The 20,158-nt window shown below is 42.4% G+C and overlaps 1 protein-coding gene across 1 annotated transcript in view; it reads right to left on the bottom strand.

Moving 5' to 3' along the window:
• The window catches only part of ttll10 (tubulin tyrosine ligase-like family, member 10), a 21,783-nt gene extending 3,831 nt beyond the window's left edge, over positions 1 to 17,952 (bottom strand). The window contains 7 exon segments of the mRNA XM_053424405.1: positions 11 to 197; positions 1,439 to 1,524; positions 2,282 to 2,402; positions 2,592 to 2,710; positions 2,907 to 2,988; positions 3,337 to 3,666; positions 17,658 to 17,952. Coding sequence (XP_053280380.1) covers positions 11 to 197; positions 1,439 to 1,524; positions 2,282 to 2,402; positions 2,592 to 2,710; positions 2,907 to 2,988; positions 3,337 to 3,666; positions 17,658 to 17,715 — 983 coding nt within the window. The 5' untranslated portion in view covers positions 17,716 to 17,952.
• Positions 17,953 to 20,158: the final 2,206 nt, after the last annotated feature.

The following is a 20,158-nucleotide window of genomic DNA, read 5'->3' on the forward strand; positions in this document are numbered from 1 at the left end:
CCCAACCCACTGCTGGACGATGCGAGCCTGAGCCTGGCACTGATGCAGCTTCCTGTCGGCCTGACTGTCGTCCATGTGCTGCAGCTTCAGTCTGAGGGCGGCTAAGTCCTCCTGGCTCTTCAGCAGAAAGATCCCTCTGCCCTGGTTCAGACCCGTCGGTTTGCAGATCCACATGCGGCTCTCGTTGTTCCTCTCAGCTGCTTACAGTCACACAGATACAAAAGGTAAATGCTACTCTTAATCTGTGCTGTTCTCGGTATTTCTGTTCTGCTCTGTACAATTTTTTAAATGTTGTATTTTGTTATAAAGTATTTTTTGTGAAAAGGCAACAATATAAAACAAATTATTCTGTGAATAATCTTTATTCCGTATGTGGAATCAACCTCTGTTTCTCAACATTTGTGCTTGTAAAAATCCCACAATGCAGTTCTTCCAATTTGAACGTAGCATTATGGAGTAGTGAAACATTAAGTATATATATATATATATATATATATATAATAACACTGACAGGGGACACTCGATGTCTTATGAGTATTTTATGATTCAGATTTTATTGTCATCTATACGATAGCATTTCAGATATCATTAAAAGTAATGACATTTTTAATCTTGTGTGAATGTGAGTGTGTGTGTGTGTGTGTGTGTGTGTGTATCAAGTGATAGCTTCTGAAAATAACAGTATTCTTACGAATGCAGGACTTGTAACAACTGACGTTTCATGATGGCAGTGGCTATATTATATTGAAAAAATACTCAACAGGAGAATTATCAAGCGATTTCAGTGTGGCCAGTATTTATTTCCTTCATGGTTGTGTTGTTTCTTTGTTTCTTTTTCTTTCCTTTCCTTTTCTCCTCTCTTCCCCGCCGTAGATTCATCCATCACTTTGAGATTCTAACCCACCTGTCCATCTTTCTCCTGTTTACTCAGTGATAACCATGTTTGTCATAACCTGCACACCACTGGTCATAATGCTGTGCTATCAGCTGTTACAAAAACACGGAATCAGGTAAATCATTTAATAGCCAGTCTGTAATATAATGAAAATCCTTTTTGGGTTTCCGTGTGACAATCTTAAAGGTGTTATTATTTGTCTCAGTTCAGAACAGAGCTGCAGCGACTCTACACCCGGATCCGGCAGAGCGTCTCTCCTTGTGTTTGTGTCTCAGCCCTCTGCTGACTCATCTCTATGGAAACAGCATGTTCCCTAGGTGATTTTATCAGGGCCTTATGGGAGGTGAAGTGCATTATTATTTCCCAACGTCCTCAACCTCTTGATTAAACAATCACCAAGGCAACTGTTGTCTTAACACTGCTGAGCGCATACTGCTTCTTTTCATTGTTGGATGCAGGACAGGTCATGTTTGATCGGGAGTCTTCAACAAAACATGTTCAACTGAAGTGGTGTTGTGTTGTTGTTGCATCAGGATGTGTTACCCTCCTGCTGGGCAAAGAAAGCTTCCCTCTCCTCCCTCACATCCATGCGGTAGGTGATGGGAATGAACTCCTCCATCTTCAGCCTCCTGTGAAGTACAACGCAACCAGGAGAGTAAATGTCTATATGTCCTCAGCTAGTTGTGTAGTCAGACCTTCCAGAGACAAATAAATGTTTAACCTGATTTAAAAGCAGCAGTCATATTTTAGGCTTAATGGTCTGATAAATTGATATTTTCAGGTATCAGGGACATTTTATCACCATCTATTATCTAAGCTATACTGCTGGGTGGAAGTATATATTTAGCATACAAACTTGACAGTGTAGTCAGTCTCTACTTCCAACTCTAATATCTGATTCTATTTTTCAAAATTATTTGTGTCTGGTTTGTTTTATTCCACCATAAAAGTTCTGTTAGTTTGGGTGAACATTTTTTTTTTCCAGCTCTACCTCCTTTTGCTTATAAACAAGAACACCAAATTACATGTTTGGTATTTAAGTCATATTTCCTGTGTTAAAGGTATGTGTTAGTGCCTGAAGAACTTTATGTAGTTGCCATATTAAAAACTTAAAACCGTGGTCGTGTGATTCAGATGTGTAGACCCAAATTCCTGATTAGGCAATTTGCCTGTGTTTATTAAATAGTATCACAAGCTGATACGTGTTTCCATGTTTGCAGAGTCTGGCAGAGCCGACTCTCCATGGTGGTACCAGATGGTTGCTGAGAGATCTGAGCCACAACTGTCGGTCCTGTGAATCGACGGTTACATCCGTCTGCTTTTAATAGATACAAGGCGTCTGGATAAGAGAGATGGATACAGCAGGGAGACAGGGACACACTTCACCTCAGTCCTTGACCGTGGTTGACTTTGCTGCTGACTCGCTCATATTCCCGCAGACTGCTGAGGAGGCCGATCTTAGTGGTGAGCACCTTGTTGTTAGGAATCTGGTAGAGCAACTGTTCACCTGGAAACAACACGTGAGGGTTTCTTTACGTGAACAAAAGGCCATGCACCTATTTCTAGCAAAAGCATAATGAGTGCAGGAATAGAAAGAGGAATGATACATCAGATGTGTGTTTCAGCCACAGATGTATGGGGGTAGTAGATATATTGAAACACATTAATCAAGATTCTGTCCTAGGCACTCTTATACCTTCTCTAAAGTTGCAGTAGTTGGCTGGTGATTTGGTTTCACACCACTTGAGTTTGAAATCCTCCCTGTGCTTGTTGTAAATCCTCTTCCACCCTCTGCTCTCAAAGTAACTGCTCACGCTGAAGGAAAACCCCCAGAGGAAATCAATCACACTTCAGCTCTAACCACACGACAGGGGAAACTAAAAACTAAACTGAACACATAACATTTAATTTTGTTTTAACAATACCTCTCTTTATTAATGATCAACTTTCTTAAGGTTTCCATCACGATCACAGGAAAAAAAATTAATAAAAAACTAGCACTTCTATTTACATTTCGGCCCCATTGGTTCCACCTAAGAAGAAGAAAGGACCAGGCCCCCGGGGCTCATCTCGATGCCGCTCTCTGTCCCTGTCTGGGTAGGAGCAAATTGACAAGCCCCTGGGAAAGGACCTCCGGTGACATCGCTGCACTGAGCAAGCACCTGTCATCAAGCAGGAATACAGTCATCTAAACACTCACATAAGCTCTATCATGTCAGTATATGGTGTTAATGCACTAACCTTGTCGAACACTTATAATACACTGCAGAATAATAAAAATGTAAAAAAAAAGAAATCAGTGGATTACAACAGTTTTTCATCAGCTTCAGGTGGCTTCTGAAGATGTGCAGATGTGTAGATTTGTATTTTTATGATTAATAACAGATAACACATTTAGACAGGATCTCAATTACAAATCTCCCTTCATGTCCCACACGCACCTGACCCTCGAGCTCGGCCCTCTCGGTTGACGCTCATGTGGGAAAACTTCTTTCTCTTCATCTCCTCCCTCTGGACCTGCTCCAGTCCGTCCTCTGATGTCACTTCCTGCGTTCCACTGGGCTCAACTGACGAACATACCTCTTGCCTCAGGTTTGCCGGCTCTGCAGGCTGGTCGTCCTGGCAGGGAACCTCCACTTCCTCTGTCTGCACTCCATCTTGTTTCTTCTCGAGCCCCGTGCCCTCAGTGCACGACTCCAGCCAGGACTCAGATGACATGGGCAGCTTGATGGTGATGGCTAGAAATGTTCCACCAGGGGAGGAGAGTAGACCTGTGTTAGTGTGTGAGAAAATGGGATTAGGTATGAGATCTTCTTTTCTTTTAGTCACAATATGCTGAACAGTTTAGTCTTCATTAAGAACGCTGTTCATCTGAGTGAGAGGATACGTGACATTATTCTTTTTAAATAGACTCATTGCTTTGAGGGGTTATGTTGGTCGGTTCAATGCCTTGGTTCAGACTGAAATATCTAACAATTGGATGTTGTCCCTGTGTTTGTCTAGTTGTTAAGGCTCATGCCAGATTACCTCAATCTCCATGGTTACTGACTCTGTCTACAATAGCCATCCATCCATTATCTATACCGCTTATCTGTTGAGGGTCTCGGGGGAAGACGGAGTCAATTGGGTGAAAGACGTGAGAATATACGCTTGACAGGTTGCCAGTGTATCACAGGGTCAACATACAAATGCAAACACGGTACACACTCATGATTCCAGCTACCAGGCACGTGCACAGACATTTTAGGGGGCAGGTGCTATAACCCCAAAAAAGGGAACCCATCGCCAAAATTATTTATGAAATTAAAAATAATAATAATAAACAAATAAAATACACAGTAGGATATTTTCAACTTATACATTTATTTTTGTTAACAAACTAACTCAAATTATCAATTTGAATAAATAAATGAATAACAGGCAAAAACAGACAAATCAAGGCCATATTGAATAATCAAATAATATGTTAGGGTTAGGGTTGAGTTAGTGATGTGATGGGCTCCTCTGGACCAGGTAGGGTTACTGATTCTCCCTCATCTGTTTTACAAGTTGAGCTTGTGAGTGCCGCGGAGCATGTATGGCGAAATTCTCACAAGAACTCAAATAAATGCCCCGTCAGATATCAAAACACATTTGGGAGGAATTGATGACAGAGAGAGTAATTTAGATTCTTAAATATTGATGAATGAAGAAAAAATTGGGCTCTAGCAGAAGGGCACTTTTCTCATCCAGGGCAAAAGGGCCAGTGCTTGAGCACCAATAGGGGTCTATCTGTGCACGTGCCTGACAGCTACAGTCAATTTGTCTAACCCCAACCTGCACGTCTATGGACTGTTGGAAGAGGGAGAACATGCAAACACACAGACAAAAGCCCTGTCTGACCCAGGATTCAAACCGGGAACCTGCCCACTAATGTAACATTTGGCAAAAACATTTTTTAAAGACGTCATGTTAAGAACATGTAGCATCTGGAAACAAATGCAGTGTAATGTGACAGAAAGCAGGAGTTGAACTATGACCTTAAGCTTGTTGTAGCTACATTTGGAAGCAAATGGATTTACCTGCCACTCCAGTGTCACACACGTGCACCGTCTGACCTCATAGACCTACTCAGTCCACTCTCTTTCCGCCATGTGTGCTCAACCTTGTAGTCCGTCTGCAGACAAGCATCAAACCCACGGACTTGACAGAGACTGAAATCACTCGGCCCGTCTGCAGTCCTCTGCGCACCAGACCGGAGTAAACAGTCAGCGGTTACTTGGGTAACGGGTCCCTTAGCAACAGTTGCCCCTTGCGCACTGAATCTTACAACAACAGCTAACTGCGACCCCCCCCCCCCCTCCCCTCCCGCCTCTGAGGTTAGCTTCATACAATATTAATTGCCTGTAAGCCTCTGTTGTATGAACCCGATGGTAACATGAGAGTGGAGTGTCAATCAAAACGGATTTGCCAGTTTTCCACGGTATTATATCCTGCCACACAAAATGTAAAATAATATTTTCTGCCGGCTCAGAAATAATTGTTCCGCAAACCGAAAAAAAATCTTGACAGGCGACATATTTTAATATTATTTAAAAAATATTAGTTATAAGTGCAAAAGGCCAAAATAAATTCCACTTTCATCTGACCACTTGTTAAAGCCTCTACACATCATTTTACTGCTAACCCTGATTTATTTATTTATCCATTCATCGGGTCGAATCATTCTTGGATTTTATTTAGCAGACATTGTCATTACTCAATCTGTCTACTGCCAAATCCAGTACCGAGTATGCAGTTGAGCAACATAGTATTTGTCTGCTCGCATGGCAAATCCACTAATCACCTTCTGTCTCAGTGATTTGACTCAGGAGATAACACCCAGACACAGCCATGGTCGGCATTGGCAATTATGCATAATCTCCCCTCTTCCTCCCAACTGCCTGATAATTGACAGGGTGGGTGCCTCTAAGACCCGGCATCTATGCATCTGTATAATTACACATGCAGTCTGGTCACCCTGAGCAATGCATACATCTCAGTTTGATGTAGATAAAGTGCATCATGTCTAGCAGAGTGTATTTGGAAAATGTTTGGAGCCTCGAGTCAAAGTCTGGAGTCACTCTGGAGCTGGTGTTTTAATCCTGACAAGAACTGAGTCCCACTGACACTTAAAATGCAATGTGAAGAGTACAGGAGAACATGGTTCAGGTCATATTTAGTCATATTAAGTTGCCCCATCATCAATAGGCTCACATCGGATGGGGACGCAGGTTACCGACCATGCCCCGTAAACTGCTACTGAGTCCGTATTACTCTATTGCTCCATAGTTCAGATTAAAGAAAAAAATGCAGCTGTCATCACAACCTGCAGCAAGGGTTATTACACATTTCACATGCACCAGAGGGAAGCAGCTGTCAGCCGACAGTCTCGTCAGATCAGTCATTTACACACACACACACATGGCTGTAAATGTCCCCTGTACTGTGGGCGCAAAATGGCAGCGATAACCGAGAGCTGCAAGGCAATAACGTGAGTCCAGCACCGACACCCCAGTAGCTGGAAGCAGGCCTCCAGTATTCCTGTTGAACAGAGCTTTGTATGGAGCCAGTGTCAACCACACCTTGATAAAACGCTGCCATCTGATAGACACAGTGTGCAAAGGGCTGCGTAGGTGGACAAAGAGAACGGGCTTGTTTTACAGCCCTGTCAACCTCATGGTGCACCATCTGCCAAGAGGCTGAGTGTGTGTGTGTGTGTGTGTGTGTGTGTGTGTGTGTGTGTGTGTGTGTGTGTGTGTGTGCATGCGTGCGTGTGTTTGTGTGTGTGTGTGTTTGTGTGCGTGTGAAAACGCATGCATGAATGTGTAAATGTACATGCCTGTGTAATTTGTGTGTCTGTGTTCCTATTGTTGTGCTCCCTTCCTTTTATTTGCATTTTGTTGATGATTGTTATTTCGTTTCGGCCTTTCTTCTTTTTTACACAAAATCCCCACATCACGTCACATCATAGGTTTTTCCATGTGGAGGCAGGGGAATGAAAATGTACAAGGCTCTTCATAAGGTTTAAGTGTTTGATCAGAGAAACAAAACTTATATTCAGCAATATGAAAATTAAATGAAACACATAGAAATGAATTATTGTCAAAGTGTGTGTGTGTGTGTGTGTGTGTGTGTGTGTGTGTGTGTGTGTGTGTGTGTGTGTGTGTGTGTGTGTGTTTGTGTGTGTGTGTGTGTGTGTGCTAGTCTGGGTGTCTCAGGGCGGTGACACCATAAGGTGTGTGTGTGTCTTTGGAGACTCGCCTATTCCCATGTCATCTCAACTGCCGTCTGTACCAGGAAGTGCTTAGCAATTACAGGGATGCAGCCTGCAGCAATGGTGTCCCTGCACAACCCATTATTTGCAGGGATTCTCCTTGTCAAGGTGTTATAGCGGAAGAAATGGAGTTAAGTTACAATGTAAAGAAAGGGCCATTTAAAGAGGGTCTCTCTCTCACTCCCCTGCTATTCATGATTTCCTTATAGAATTACACCAATACAGCAGAGAGGGTTGTAGAGGCGGGGGGGAACACCATGTTCCCAGGGTGTGTACTCACTCACTCTCGCTGGAGATGGAGACACGAAGCCAAGACTGACTTTAACATGGTAAAATGTACAACATGTTTTTTAAACCAGATAAACAGCTAAATAAAGGTGGTGCCGTTATTGTCTTTATACATCATTAGGTCAGACTTGTATTAGACGTATTATTCTATCAACAAGGCGTCTGTGTGCAATATTTGTTGACTGAACACATCCACAGGTCATCATCAGTCTTTAACACCAGAGCCTGACTTCATGGCAGTGGCATAGGGAACATCTGAAAAGACGTAGTTTGAGTCATATCAATGTAATGAAATGGCTCTTAAACAAAGACTTCATGTGATCCATTTAACTTGGGTGCATCTCGCCATCATCACAAAGGGAGGGATAGGGTTTAGCCTCGGTGGTTTCTCTAAATGCAGGGAAACATGCAAGGTGCTTGTTTTCAGGTGATACAAGGCAGCCTCCTGGACTAACGTCACTCATGATGATGGTTACACCCTCCAGAGCAACGGGAAGACACAGTGGAAAATGACTCACCAATCAAACTACAGCAGACAATAATATGACAGAGAATGGAGAACAGGAATAACAGCAGCAGTTGGTGAGATTCTCCAGGTTCAGTTTTAAAATACACCCACTAAGGAGAAGTGTGCTTGATGCGAGGAGTGCAGAGACCACTTCACTGACCAGTACTTCAGAAATCGGTCAAGGAAGCCAGCACCACTGACACACAGTCTAGGTATTCAAACTGCTTGAGGTGAGGTGGGCTATGGTGGTTTTTCTGCTGAATATTTAGGCCTCAGTTAATGGGACACAAGCAGCAACAATATATAAAGAGATATAGCCAGAGATAGTGAAACTCATCGTACATGTTCTAAAAGACAAATCGTATTTTAACCTGTGAAAATTACCATACATGCATCAATTAGCATTAAAACTATTTAACCATTAATCCTAAGCATTCTGACTCCTAGTAACTACCAGCTGCAGGCCGCCATATGTCGGTGTACCTGAGTTAAGTCCATTCAGCTACTAAGGAATTTATCAGCCGAAGGACCTGTTTAAAATGAAATCAGATACAATGCAAACACACTGGGAAGAGTAATATCTCCTCTAATGTTCTTGGGTTTGTGTCTGTATGTCAACTAAGCCACAGCGCAGTACTCTAACAACACAAACTGTACACATGTGTGAAGTTTACATGGCTCATTTTTAATAATAAAATGCTTATCTATATTTATAGGGTATCAACTTAATGATTGGTAGGAATCTAATTACTAATTTTCCGCACACTGAATTACTAGTGACGGACAAATGTACTTGTTAAATGCAAAAGCGTAAAAAAACGTGTGTTTGTTTGTGTGTGTGGCTGTGTGTGTGTGTGTGCGCGTGTGCGTATGCGCATGTGTGTGTGTGTGCGTATGTATGCGTGTGTGTGTGCGTATGTGATCTCTTATGTCTTCTGTTCAAACACTGAGCTGACAATGGCCGACTGATTATATCGCATCCTAACAGTGATCAAGTCTTCAGGTACCAAATGTTGCTTTTCAGAAATAACAGAAAAGACCTGAACACAAAATACACAAAAGATGGCGCCTACAAAGTACCACATCGGACCACTTTCTGTAAGAGGGGGTGGTGGATGGAGTGTGTAAAACCATAACACTACTCAGGGGCCCCAGGTTTGAGAGGAGGCCTAGTCATTCACTTCATAAGTATCTCATAATACTATGTCATAGTGGATTCTGATTGTATCTGAAGATGGTTAAATGTTTGTGCACGTTTCTAATATGCTCATTTTGTTTAGTTATTTAAGTCCTAATGGTGCAGCATTTTGACGGTTTTTTAAATGCGGGTAAACTCTCTAAAAAGGTGATTGGCGTTTTTCCCATTCCCATTGTCAGGCAAAACTGACGCGCTCTTTCACATGGCTATCAAATACATTCACCTGGGTGGTTCGTTTCTATCACTGCCGACTGGAGTCAGAGCTGATAAACCCACAACTACTGCAGAGGCATTTGACCCGGGAGTGAATGCAGACACAAATCCAGTGTTTGTGTGTTTTTGACCAATGGAAAAGGGGCTTGAGTGTAACGCAGGACACAATCTGCAGTGGTGCCTCGTACCGTTGTCTGTGAGGCACTGACCTCAAGTCTGGAGTTAGTCCTGGCTGCTGCACTGTGGCTCCTCACTGCTCATTAATAGGATGGGACAGATGCAGTTGACATATTTACCCGATCTGCACGTACGTCAGCTCCAACCCATTGCTTTGTGATTAACCATTAAAGGAGTTGCCGGCGTACAACAGCTTATCACTTTGAATGTTCATCAGCACCCTGTCAGGTATGTCACATCCTGTTAAGGTTGGTTGTGCAGCTGTTCCACCCTGGTGACAAACCCTCCTCAGTAAACCTGGCCTCCTGATCCACAGACAGCAGTGGTGCAGGAATCTGGTCTGACTGCACCAAGCATGCACAGACCAGCGCAGGAATCCTCGACAGGCTCTGCGCCAGCCAGGAATGTGATTCAGTCGTGCTACGTCACCAAAGGGGGAACTAACTAATTACAGTTACCTCCTGTTATCCAGTATTTGAAATGGTTACATCATAACTTTATTGATACATGCTTTAACTTGTAAGTCTCTGTTTGCTGCCTTGTCAAACCATGTGCATCACAAAGTAAATAACCTTTTTAAGAGATTACTTCCTGTCAAAAGAAACAACTATTCTCTAGCAATTTCAGAATAGAATAAGATACATTTTTCATTATAAAAGGGTTAATGGTTTTATACTGGTTGAAAGGTTGAGAATAGAAAATGAAAAACCTCTCTAACCAACATTGATGCTTAACTTAATGCTGGTAAAACAAAATAAGCCATACACTTGGCAATATCTGAATATTGAGGAGTTTCATAGAGTTTTACATAAATTTGTCAAGCTTTATTTTCATGTGTGTGAATGGTTGTTGAGCTTAATGTTATGTGACTAATTTATTTTCCTGTTAATTATGAAGAAAGTTTGGTCCACATAAAGCAAGCGCTTCAAATAAAGCTTCACAACCAAATTGGTTTTAGTTATGTTTATGTTTGAGCCCTATAAATACACTTGTTCGCATTTTGACTTGTCATAGAAGAAGATGTGCATGTGGCTCTGTTTTTACTTTTCAAATGTTCCAGTAAGTCAGACCAGTTTCACTTTGAGCCAGCAAAACAAGGGCCCTAAAACTGATTTCAGCCATATAACTGATTGATGTGTGTTTCTCCACGTGTGACGTTAGTTTTTTGTTGAACACACATGTCTATTTGCATTCAACTAATATATAACCAACATGAAAAAGAAGGGACACAATAATGATAATGTGTCTTCTACTTATTTTCTTTTTTTTATTCTTTGCAGAGTTTGATGGTTTAAAAACAATATTTAAGTAGGAAGGGGGAAAGAGCAGCTGCAAAGGCACACAAATATTTCACTACAGTTTTTCAGTTTTTCCTCATACATCTTACAAAGTGCAGAGAAAATGTTGGTGTCAAACAAGCTTATATTAATAACTTAAAGGATACTTTTCCAGAGTTAAGTGTATTTATTTCTTCTGAATATTTGGACTTTGCTGCAAAGGATGTGACGAATCTGGGTCTTTGAGCCTGAATGTGAAAACACAATAATGTCTTCCTCCCCAGCATCAATGAGGCTTGGGGCCCATTATGTTAAACTGCTAAATGGTTTTTGTGTTTGTGCTCCTGCTGATAAAATCAGAGGTGCGTTTAACCAGTCAACTGAACCCATGAACTAACAGGTCTATTTAAACACCATGTTGGCTCCATGTGTGAGTCACTGTGAGAGGGAAAGAGCAGTGCTTTGAGAAAAAAAATCCCATGTAATTTAACCAGTGACTCAACAGACTGAGTACATGGATCTCAGTTGCACTGTACCCACTGTAAGTCGCCTGGTTCCTGGCAGTGAAAACACGCCTTGTGCTTCTCGGTTTATCAAGTTAGCCTACTGTGTGCGGCTATAGACTGGGACACAATGAGGGCTTAGCAGGTGGGGGGGACTCATGGGTAAATTGAGGCATTTAAAAAGAAGCTCTGTTCAGTGGTAACCTGATCCACACCTGACTGGGCCTCGACATTCCGGTCTGTCCGAGGGAAGAGTTCACAATCCTCAGAAGCTGCAACAAAGGGCCAGAGCACGGGAGATGTGAAGAATAAAGATTGTAAAAACTTCTCAGGGAAGAAAAAATGAACGGAACAGACATTTCAAATTTGATCCAACTTTATTTAATCTTTTTGTTTACATTACATCATATATAAAAAAAAACATTTAAAGTAATGTACAGAAGATAGTGATGTTCCAAAACTTGTGCACATTGTTGTACGTTACCTGAAAGCACCTAGAAGGAATTTATTTATTGTGGTTAGAGGTATAGGAACTTTTAACCGATAAAGGTATTTTCTATTCCACATTTATTTTTACATGGCTTCCACACTTATTAACACATTAACCCTCCTGCGGTTCCACGGTGCAGACTTTGTCAGTAAGCCTATTGTAAGTAGAGTTGTAACCTGGACTGCTGCTCAGTGAAGAAACTCTGACTCAAGTCACATGGAAGAAACCCCCATAATCAATCAATCTTCCAGTGCGAGGATCATAGTTCCATAGTCATGTTCATTTGGCCCGATCTGCCACTACTGTCAATTTGTTCATGTGCTTCCCTGGACTGCCCTTTGTCAATACGCTGCACGTCAGTTGCAGGAAAAGCGACAGAGGGGGAAGTAAGAGAGCAGAAGGTAATGCCATTTAATGGACGGCATTACCAGACAGTATTAGACACCAATTATTACATCTAACCATGTCTGGTAAGACGCCTATCAACAGGCTGGAAGGATGACCTCTGAGCTTTCACCTGTGCAAGGAGGAAGAACAAAGTGCTGTAGGAAACAGAGCAGTGTGTAGCAGAGACAGAGTGAAATGAGCAGTTCCTCTTTTTATTGCAATCACAGATGCTGTAACGTACTAAGCTGTACTTTCATCCATTCATCCATTTAAATTACAACCCTTCATGCACAGCCAGAATAAAAGGCGAGAGTACACCGATCGAGGAAAGAAGAAGAGTAAGCTTGGTTAACTCTGTTCCAATCTTTCTACATTATTGCAGTAAAACACAAATATGTGACGCCAACGCAAATGTCTCTGTGGCTTGGATAATGGAGCTGGGTGGGCAAATAAAGGTGCGGCTCAATGTTTGCGGGGTAATTCTCCCTCCTTAAACAAATATTAGGTTTCTGCTCGCCTCAGTCTATTATTTGCCTTTGTTTCTTTTGTCTGTTGAAAGGCATTAATTTAGCATTTCTGCATTTCTGTCTTTTCAGTGTCCTCAGTTAAATCATATTTAATCTCCATTGTTTTAAATCAAAAGTGCAACGGAATCAGTGCAGGTTTTACATTTCTACATATTTAATTGTAAAACCTGAAGTTCTTTTTTGAGGTAAGAACTCTGTGTAGTGTCTGCCTGAAGCATTGAAGTATCTCTCAATCAGCTTAGAAAAGCCTCAGAAACCAGAGAGGAGGCAAAAGCGGCTGTAGCAGTTTTTCTTCTTCTTCCTCTTTAACCAGTTAAGCGCTCTCAGGTGAGCTCATGTGTCAGTTTCAAGATGTGCCACGCAAGTAGGGCTAGTCGGACCAATAAATGCTGCACAACACAAAGACCAACAGTGTTGAGGGGAGGGAACAAGGAAGCAGGGCCTTGCAGGACCGGTGGAACCATCAACCGACTGATACTCTGTGGGTGCGGCGGGGTTGCCATAAAAGTAAAAAAAAAAGACAGGGAAGTAAGTAAAGAAGTAAAAAAAAAATACATGAAAGCTGACCTTTAGGGCTATCACTGTGTAAAAGACCTGTTTGTAACAGAAATCCATCTCTTTCCAAAGATTTAACTCCAGAGAGGAAACTTAAGTTCGAGTGAGAAACTTAAGTTTCTCACTTTTTTTCCAAGCTTTCAACCTCAGAAAACAGAGCTAACCATGTGATTACCCCCAGTGACAACATCAAAAAGAGAATTACAGATATGAACAGTTTTGGATTAAAAGATACCTTTCAATGGGCAACTACCCAAGAGTCACGCCGGAGACCAAGGAGTCCCCCAGGAAACATCGTTACCAGACAGTGTTAGAACAACAGTCGTACATCCATCACTGTAAGGTAAGATGGATCCTGAGAGCCATTTCTGCCGCTCAAGCACCTGAGCCGTCCCAGGGCCCCCGCCAGGGGCACGCCGCTTCTAACATTGCAACGGTGGTTTGTCTGGTTGCAGGCCGCAGATGACTATCATCATCATTACCAGGCAGTATTAGAGAGAGTGATGATATCCAATGCTGCCTCGTAAGATGGAGATAATCACCCAAACACAAAAACATCTTGTAACTAAACCCACTGAGGTGAACAGCACTCACTGATACTAGGCCGAGATACCTTTGCCTCTGGAACATAATGTGATATCAGTGCCCATTATTAAAGGTTAATGAATGAATCAATGGGATATCAGTCTGAGGTGAGAGCAGTACGCCAAACTTACATATCTTTGTCTGAAAGAAAAAAGGGAACTCAGCCTTGAGTAATATGTGGTTTGAAAAGCAGAGTATAATTGGAAATAAGAGTGTGCAAGTCCATATTTGGAGACCACCTCTCTGTAGTATAATTACTGAGTCCTTGTTGTGGTGGAGGTTTTTAGCTTAAACTTGCTGTCACAGACGACTGGGCCACAGTAGTTGTTAATGATTGCCCAAACCTGTTCCAACTAGTCTAAATCTATGGCACGGCAAGTCTGGGAGGGCTGCTTTTCACACAATACACGGAGGTTACTAATTTTAAACACAGCACATCACATAGGTGCAAACCAAAATGCCACCAAGTCAAACGCATGCCTCAGGCTGTTTCTGCTCCTGTAGCCCAGCGGATGGGAAACTGTGTTTTTTTTTTGCTGCAACATCTCATCTTGGCTCTAATAAAGCTATACCGTCGTATTCTTTTAAAAGATTTTTCTTTCTTTTTCAGTTTTTCGTTAGTGGACCTCTCAGGCCGTTGTCTTTGTTTGCTGAGTGATGAAAGGCTGATGGAATGCTGCTCAGCTCGACCTGAGGCTACACCATGTATGCAGAAGGTCACTGAAACAGCCCTCGTTTACTGAATAACGTGGATCATTCACAGGTACACTGCGTGAAATCCTCACACCCCAGACGGACGCTCTATCATACATTATTATTTAATTACTTAAACATTAAAGTAATATTTTATCCACTTATCCGTCCAAAATCTGTATATTGTACTGTATACGTTATCACATAAGCAATTGGTTTTAGTGGAGAGTTCCCTTTTTCTTTCAAACAAAGATTTGATTAAGTGTAACATTTTGTTTAAAAAAAAACACATCTTTCTTCTCTTCTTAAAAGCACATGACAAAATTATTTCAGAACAGAAGCCTCCTGATGATAAGTTGAGATCTTATTGTGTTCAGTAAGAAAGAACAGGTTTCCAGTCATACTGAAAGCAATGCAAAAGTAGAGCACAAGCACGAGGGGGAGGGAGGAAGGACAAGAAAGAAAAAAGATTATAAGGGAGGGAAAAGCTCAGGGAAAGAAGGTGGAGAAGGAAAATGGAGAATGCACCTGTAACCTTACCGTCATGAAAGGTACCCCAAGGAAAGAATGTAACAAAACCAAAGTAAAGTGAGTATATTTGGAGGGAGGGGGCTGAAAAAAGAAAGAGAGAGAAAAAAAAGGATCTTGAATTTCCAGCCCGCTGCCTGAGAATGCTCCGTCTTCCTCCCGGTCAGTCAGGCCCCATGAAATGAGAAAGCCAAGCAGACCTGCTCTCCCAGACTCTATTTAGTTAATCATCAGCATTATAAACCAGATCTGCAGGCCCTCTGAGGAAGAAAAGAGGGAGAGAGAGAGAGAAAGAGAGAGTGAAAAAAAGATTAGCCCAGAAAATTCTAAAGAGAAAGATCAAAGTGGAGCACGTCCTGTGTTACCTTTCGAAATGTCTGACCCCTGCGTCCAACAAACTTCCTCTCACTTTGTCCTTCCTTTAGTCCGAATATCTCTTCCTCTGCTCCCTCTCAAGGTTAAACACTTCAGACTTTTCCTCATTCATTTACATGCGGGAGCTTCAGCCACTGACGGCTGCCCGTGCGTTTTGCCTGTTGGAAGTGAGGCGTGATCAGGTAACTCTGCCCTCTGTGCTGGAATGTGACTCCACTGTGAAGTGAACAACCCGATAGGCAAACTGGCCTGGCCCTTAATCAATAGTTGCTGTCTTTGTGAGGAAACAATGGCGGGGGGAAACCCAAAACCTTATTTAACTACGGACCTTATCTCAGCGCCACCTAACTGGGCCCTCAGACCACTGAGGAGCAGCCTGTAATATTCAGGCTATGATAGTGATAATCACCACAACCGTCTGCACCTACCTTTTTTATGAATGTATACTGTAGTTATAATTTAAAAACCACTTAAAATCTAGGCGCTCCTACCTCTCACTTCCTGTTACTCAACCTCTGGGGTTTGTTTAATTTTAAATAAGGAATAAAATATTCAACGGGTTTATCAAAAAGGGGTTTGAACTTTTTTTTTTATTAGAGTTAAAGTTTACAAGACTTAAACTTAGCTACCTAGCCATGGCTCCTCCTTTTTACTGGTAGCTTCAGTGGTTTAAAAAAAGTTGAATCATTCATAACACTATGAATAATTATGTATTAATGGCTCCCTGGAGGCACAAAAGGTAACATAACTTCTGCCAAAGTTGATTAAATGTGGAATAAATCCAAAAAGAGGATATTATTTTTTAAATATATATTATATTTCCTTATTACCATGGCCTTTTGATGAAAAAAGCAAACAGCTTTCTTCAAACATTAGCATACCATTAAACGGCCCATAATGCTGGGTCATTCCTCCTATCAGCTGCATCAAACTGCAGCTCTAACTTCACCTCTCACCCCATGAGGTGATAAGAGCAACAGTTCCCCTTCCTCTCAACCCTGCGACTGGGAACAGGAACAAACAGCGTTAAACCGCTCCACCATTTCATCTGGTCTCAAATCCGGGTTCTGCTGAAATTCTACTCTGCACTTCCCGCCCCCGTCGTCACACACTGGCTGAGTGACTCGCGCTCATGTGACTCGCTGCTATTCAGGTTTATGAAAGAAATGAACAAATGTTTCTCTTTCCACCAATCACAATCCTCCACCTCGCTCTGGGGCCGCCGCCGTACAGTAAGCGGTGGATATTTTCCCTCCATTTTACCTCCTTCTTCCCAGACTGCATCCGTCCTCATCATCTTAAAAAATATCTAACTCAGTACCCAATAGAGTTTCGACTCTGTCGAGTCGAAACTCTCTGCTCTGATAATTCCAACACTGCCGTCTGTCTAGACTCGCAGCAAAACCTCTGAGGCAAGGAGAACACACGAGCAGACATTTTATGTACGACAGAGATCCGCTTCATTATCCTCTTCCTTTTTTTCATTCTAAAAGTGCACGGAGCTGTCCCTGTTCTATCAGATATCTATCGTAAAATGCTAATAGAGAAAAGCAGAAACATGTTGACAGTGGAAATAAAAACTCTGAACAGGTAACTAAGGCTTTACAGTTCAACAGGTTGTGAAGAAAATTAGTTCTGAACTAATTTAATTATAACATAACAATAATGTTTGTTAAGCTAGTGTGTTGTTGTTGATAGATAATAAATCGTAAAAACTGTTTCATACCGTAATTTGGTGGATGTGTCCTCGTAAAGCATATTTGAGCGCTCTAAAAGAAGAAGGAGTCAGCCGCTGTCTTCATATCCTTTGACAAGTCTGGCAGTTTGCCTGTACCTGCCCCAACTGGTCGATCCAGTTTAGGAATGAGCGTTGGCTTCTATTGTTTCCTGTTCTTTCTCTGTGGTTAAATGGAACTGGAATTCGATACACATTATTTTCGCTTCCCATCGAAACTACCCCTACCCTGCTAGACCTGCTCACAATCGCCGGGGGCTTCGTACAATGATCTAAATTGTTTGCCGCACATTTCCTGATCTTAGCCGCCGAAAAAATGTCCTTAAAGTTTTTTAACTATGCCAGCGCTATTCAACAGGTCGTGACGACAGCTCGAGCTTCAAAGATGGAGAGAGAAGACAAAGAAGGGATCACGTTTGTGAATTTACCCCGTCTTTTTTCCCAGGTGTGGTCGGCGAGCCATAAACCCAAGACAAGAGGCGGCATTGTATGAGGGCTCTTGACGCCCCGTTGGCTGGGCTTCCTCTTTCCTGCTCCCGCTGAAGGACAGTCGACCTCTGGAGTGGTGGTGAGGAGGAGAAAAGCCGTCCCTCTCAGGTCGATGCGGCTGTAGACAAACCCCGGAACAAAACCAACCAGTTTGAAGAGCGTCAGCTATCTTCCTGCTGCCCGAGCAGATCTTGTCTTTCTTTCCCAGGTGCTCTTGTCAGCGGTGTAAGGCGGTTAAGCTCCTGGAGTAGACAGTGACTGAATTTGTAAAGGGCTTGGTTTACATGTAGCCTGACCCCCCCTCCTCCCGTTTTCCCCCACAGGTGTAATTTTCAGGTCGCAGCCAATGTCCTTAGCCTCTGGCGCTCACAGGTGTGTCCCCCATGCAGTATTCAGCCAATGGCGTTTGAGACCAAACCCAAATCCCCCCCACCCGACCCCCACCTCACCTGTTCGCTCACCTCCACCCTCCTGATCAGCCCCCAGGTACCATGTTGTGTGTTATTTTATGATGTCAGCTCAGGCTTCTGTGGGAACAACCTCCTCTGCTCCTATTACTACACAGACAACAGCAAAACCACCATCATCCTCAACTGGAGAACACACCCATCCTGTCCAAACCAAGAAAATAAATCAAGAGGCCTGACATGCACCATGGGGGCCTAACTATTCAGAAATACTGTCTGTAAAACTGTGAGGTATTTTCACATGCATAAACCTTCACCTGCTTCTCAGCTGTATAGCTCCGCCATAACCTGAAATACCTGCCCTTTGCTCTCAAGCCTTCCCTCTCTTTGTGTTCACACACCTTTTTTGTCCTGACAATAATCTGACTGAGTTACAGCGAGAGCGGCAGGTGAACAAAGTGCAGGTGAGTAAAGTTAAGAAAGATCCACCAGCACAGTGATGTCAATCTGAGGTGGGGGAGCAGCAACTAGGGGGAATGGGGGGGGGGGGGGGGGGGGTTCTTGGCCCCCTCGGGGCAAACAGGGGCCCAGTCCAGAGCCTGCATGGCCAGGGCTTGCCTGGATGCTGGGCAAGGCAGCCACTTTCGGTCTTGAGGTGTAATTGTCGGGATAAGTCTCTCACAATGAGCACAATGCCAGAACCGTATCCTGTTTCAGCAGGGGCGTGGCAAGGGCTGCTGCGGAGCTACCCGGCAAAGCTGGAGGACAGCGATTGTTTGAATTTGTAAGTCATAAAACAAACAGGAGTCTGGAAAATACTGGGCCAAACATCCATAAATCACTTATTATCCACCAATCGAAAAGTTCTACCTTCAATTCTAGGAAAGGCATTACAATAAAGCTTTGGTTCAAATTAAACTGCGGATAATGAGCTCATTCAGACTGAATGGTTAGTTTCCTCAATAGAATATATCCACACTGCCGAACAAAACAAAATAAAAGAATGAAACAACCAAAACCACCAATCGTCTAGATATGAGTTATGTTTAAAGCCACAAAATAGACTTAGACTTAGTAAGTAGTGGCAGAAAGGATATGCTTCGGCGTTAAAGGTAACCTATTCGTTTTGCGTCAAACCTGAGTGCAGCTCAGTCCCTTCAAAGGGACAGGTTGGTAAATGGCTCTGTGCTGAAAGCATTGCCTTGTTTAGGTTCTTCATTTGCAAGCCAAATGAGATGTGGAGTGAAGCACAGGGGCCTGACCTGAACTTATTTGGGTACTGATGGCTATCTTGCCTGCAGGTCACGCAAGGCAGGATATGCATGTATGCATCGGCAGCACTGACCCAACAGATACATCGCTACTACAAACACCCAGGAGCAAACACATATGCTCACATACACACGCTCAAGCTCTGCCTTACAACACTTGTATGCAAGGATTTATATATATAAAAAGCCTAATGAGAAAACATAAAGGAAGTAATGTAGGAAAAAAAATGTAAACGTTTGTCCACAATTTCATAAACAATAATAATCGTTGTTTTCACTGAAGCATGAATTATCACCCAATGCCACAAGTCTTGTCACGTGCAAGCTTTAGACTCACGCTATACATCTCTTGGATTTATTTTGATATTGGACTGAGAAATGTGGATAGTTTTGACCATAAACAAATCTAAAGGACTACATGCTGTCCTTCACACAGTACTGGAAGATGTAGATCCCTACTTAAGTAAAAGTAACATTGATGCAAAATTATAAAAAGTTTCTCTATTTAGAGAAAAGTCCAATATTTTAAATTTTAACCACATTCTGAGCTGTAGTTGTTCTGCTTACTGCACAGATCAGTCAGTCCAGGGGATATATTTTATCAGATTTTATAAGACTTTTTGCTTTTTTACGAAAATCGCTATTCGAAATACAACTGACCTATAGTCACATGTCTTTTTAAGAAGTCAAAGTCAAATGTTGGGAACTACTGGTTTAAGCTTTAGTACTGTATTGTATTATATCATATTATCATATGGCTTT

Source organism: Pleuronectes platessa, chromosome 6, assembly GCF_947347685.1.
Source record: "Pleuronectes platessa chromosome 6, fPlePla1.1, whole genome shotgun sequence".
NCBI lineage: Eukaryota > Metazoa > Chordata > Actinopteri > Pleuronectiformes > Pleuronectidae > Pleuronectes > Pleuronectes platessa.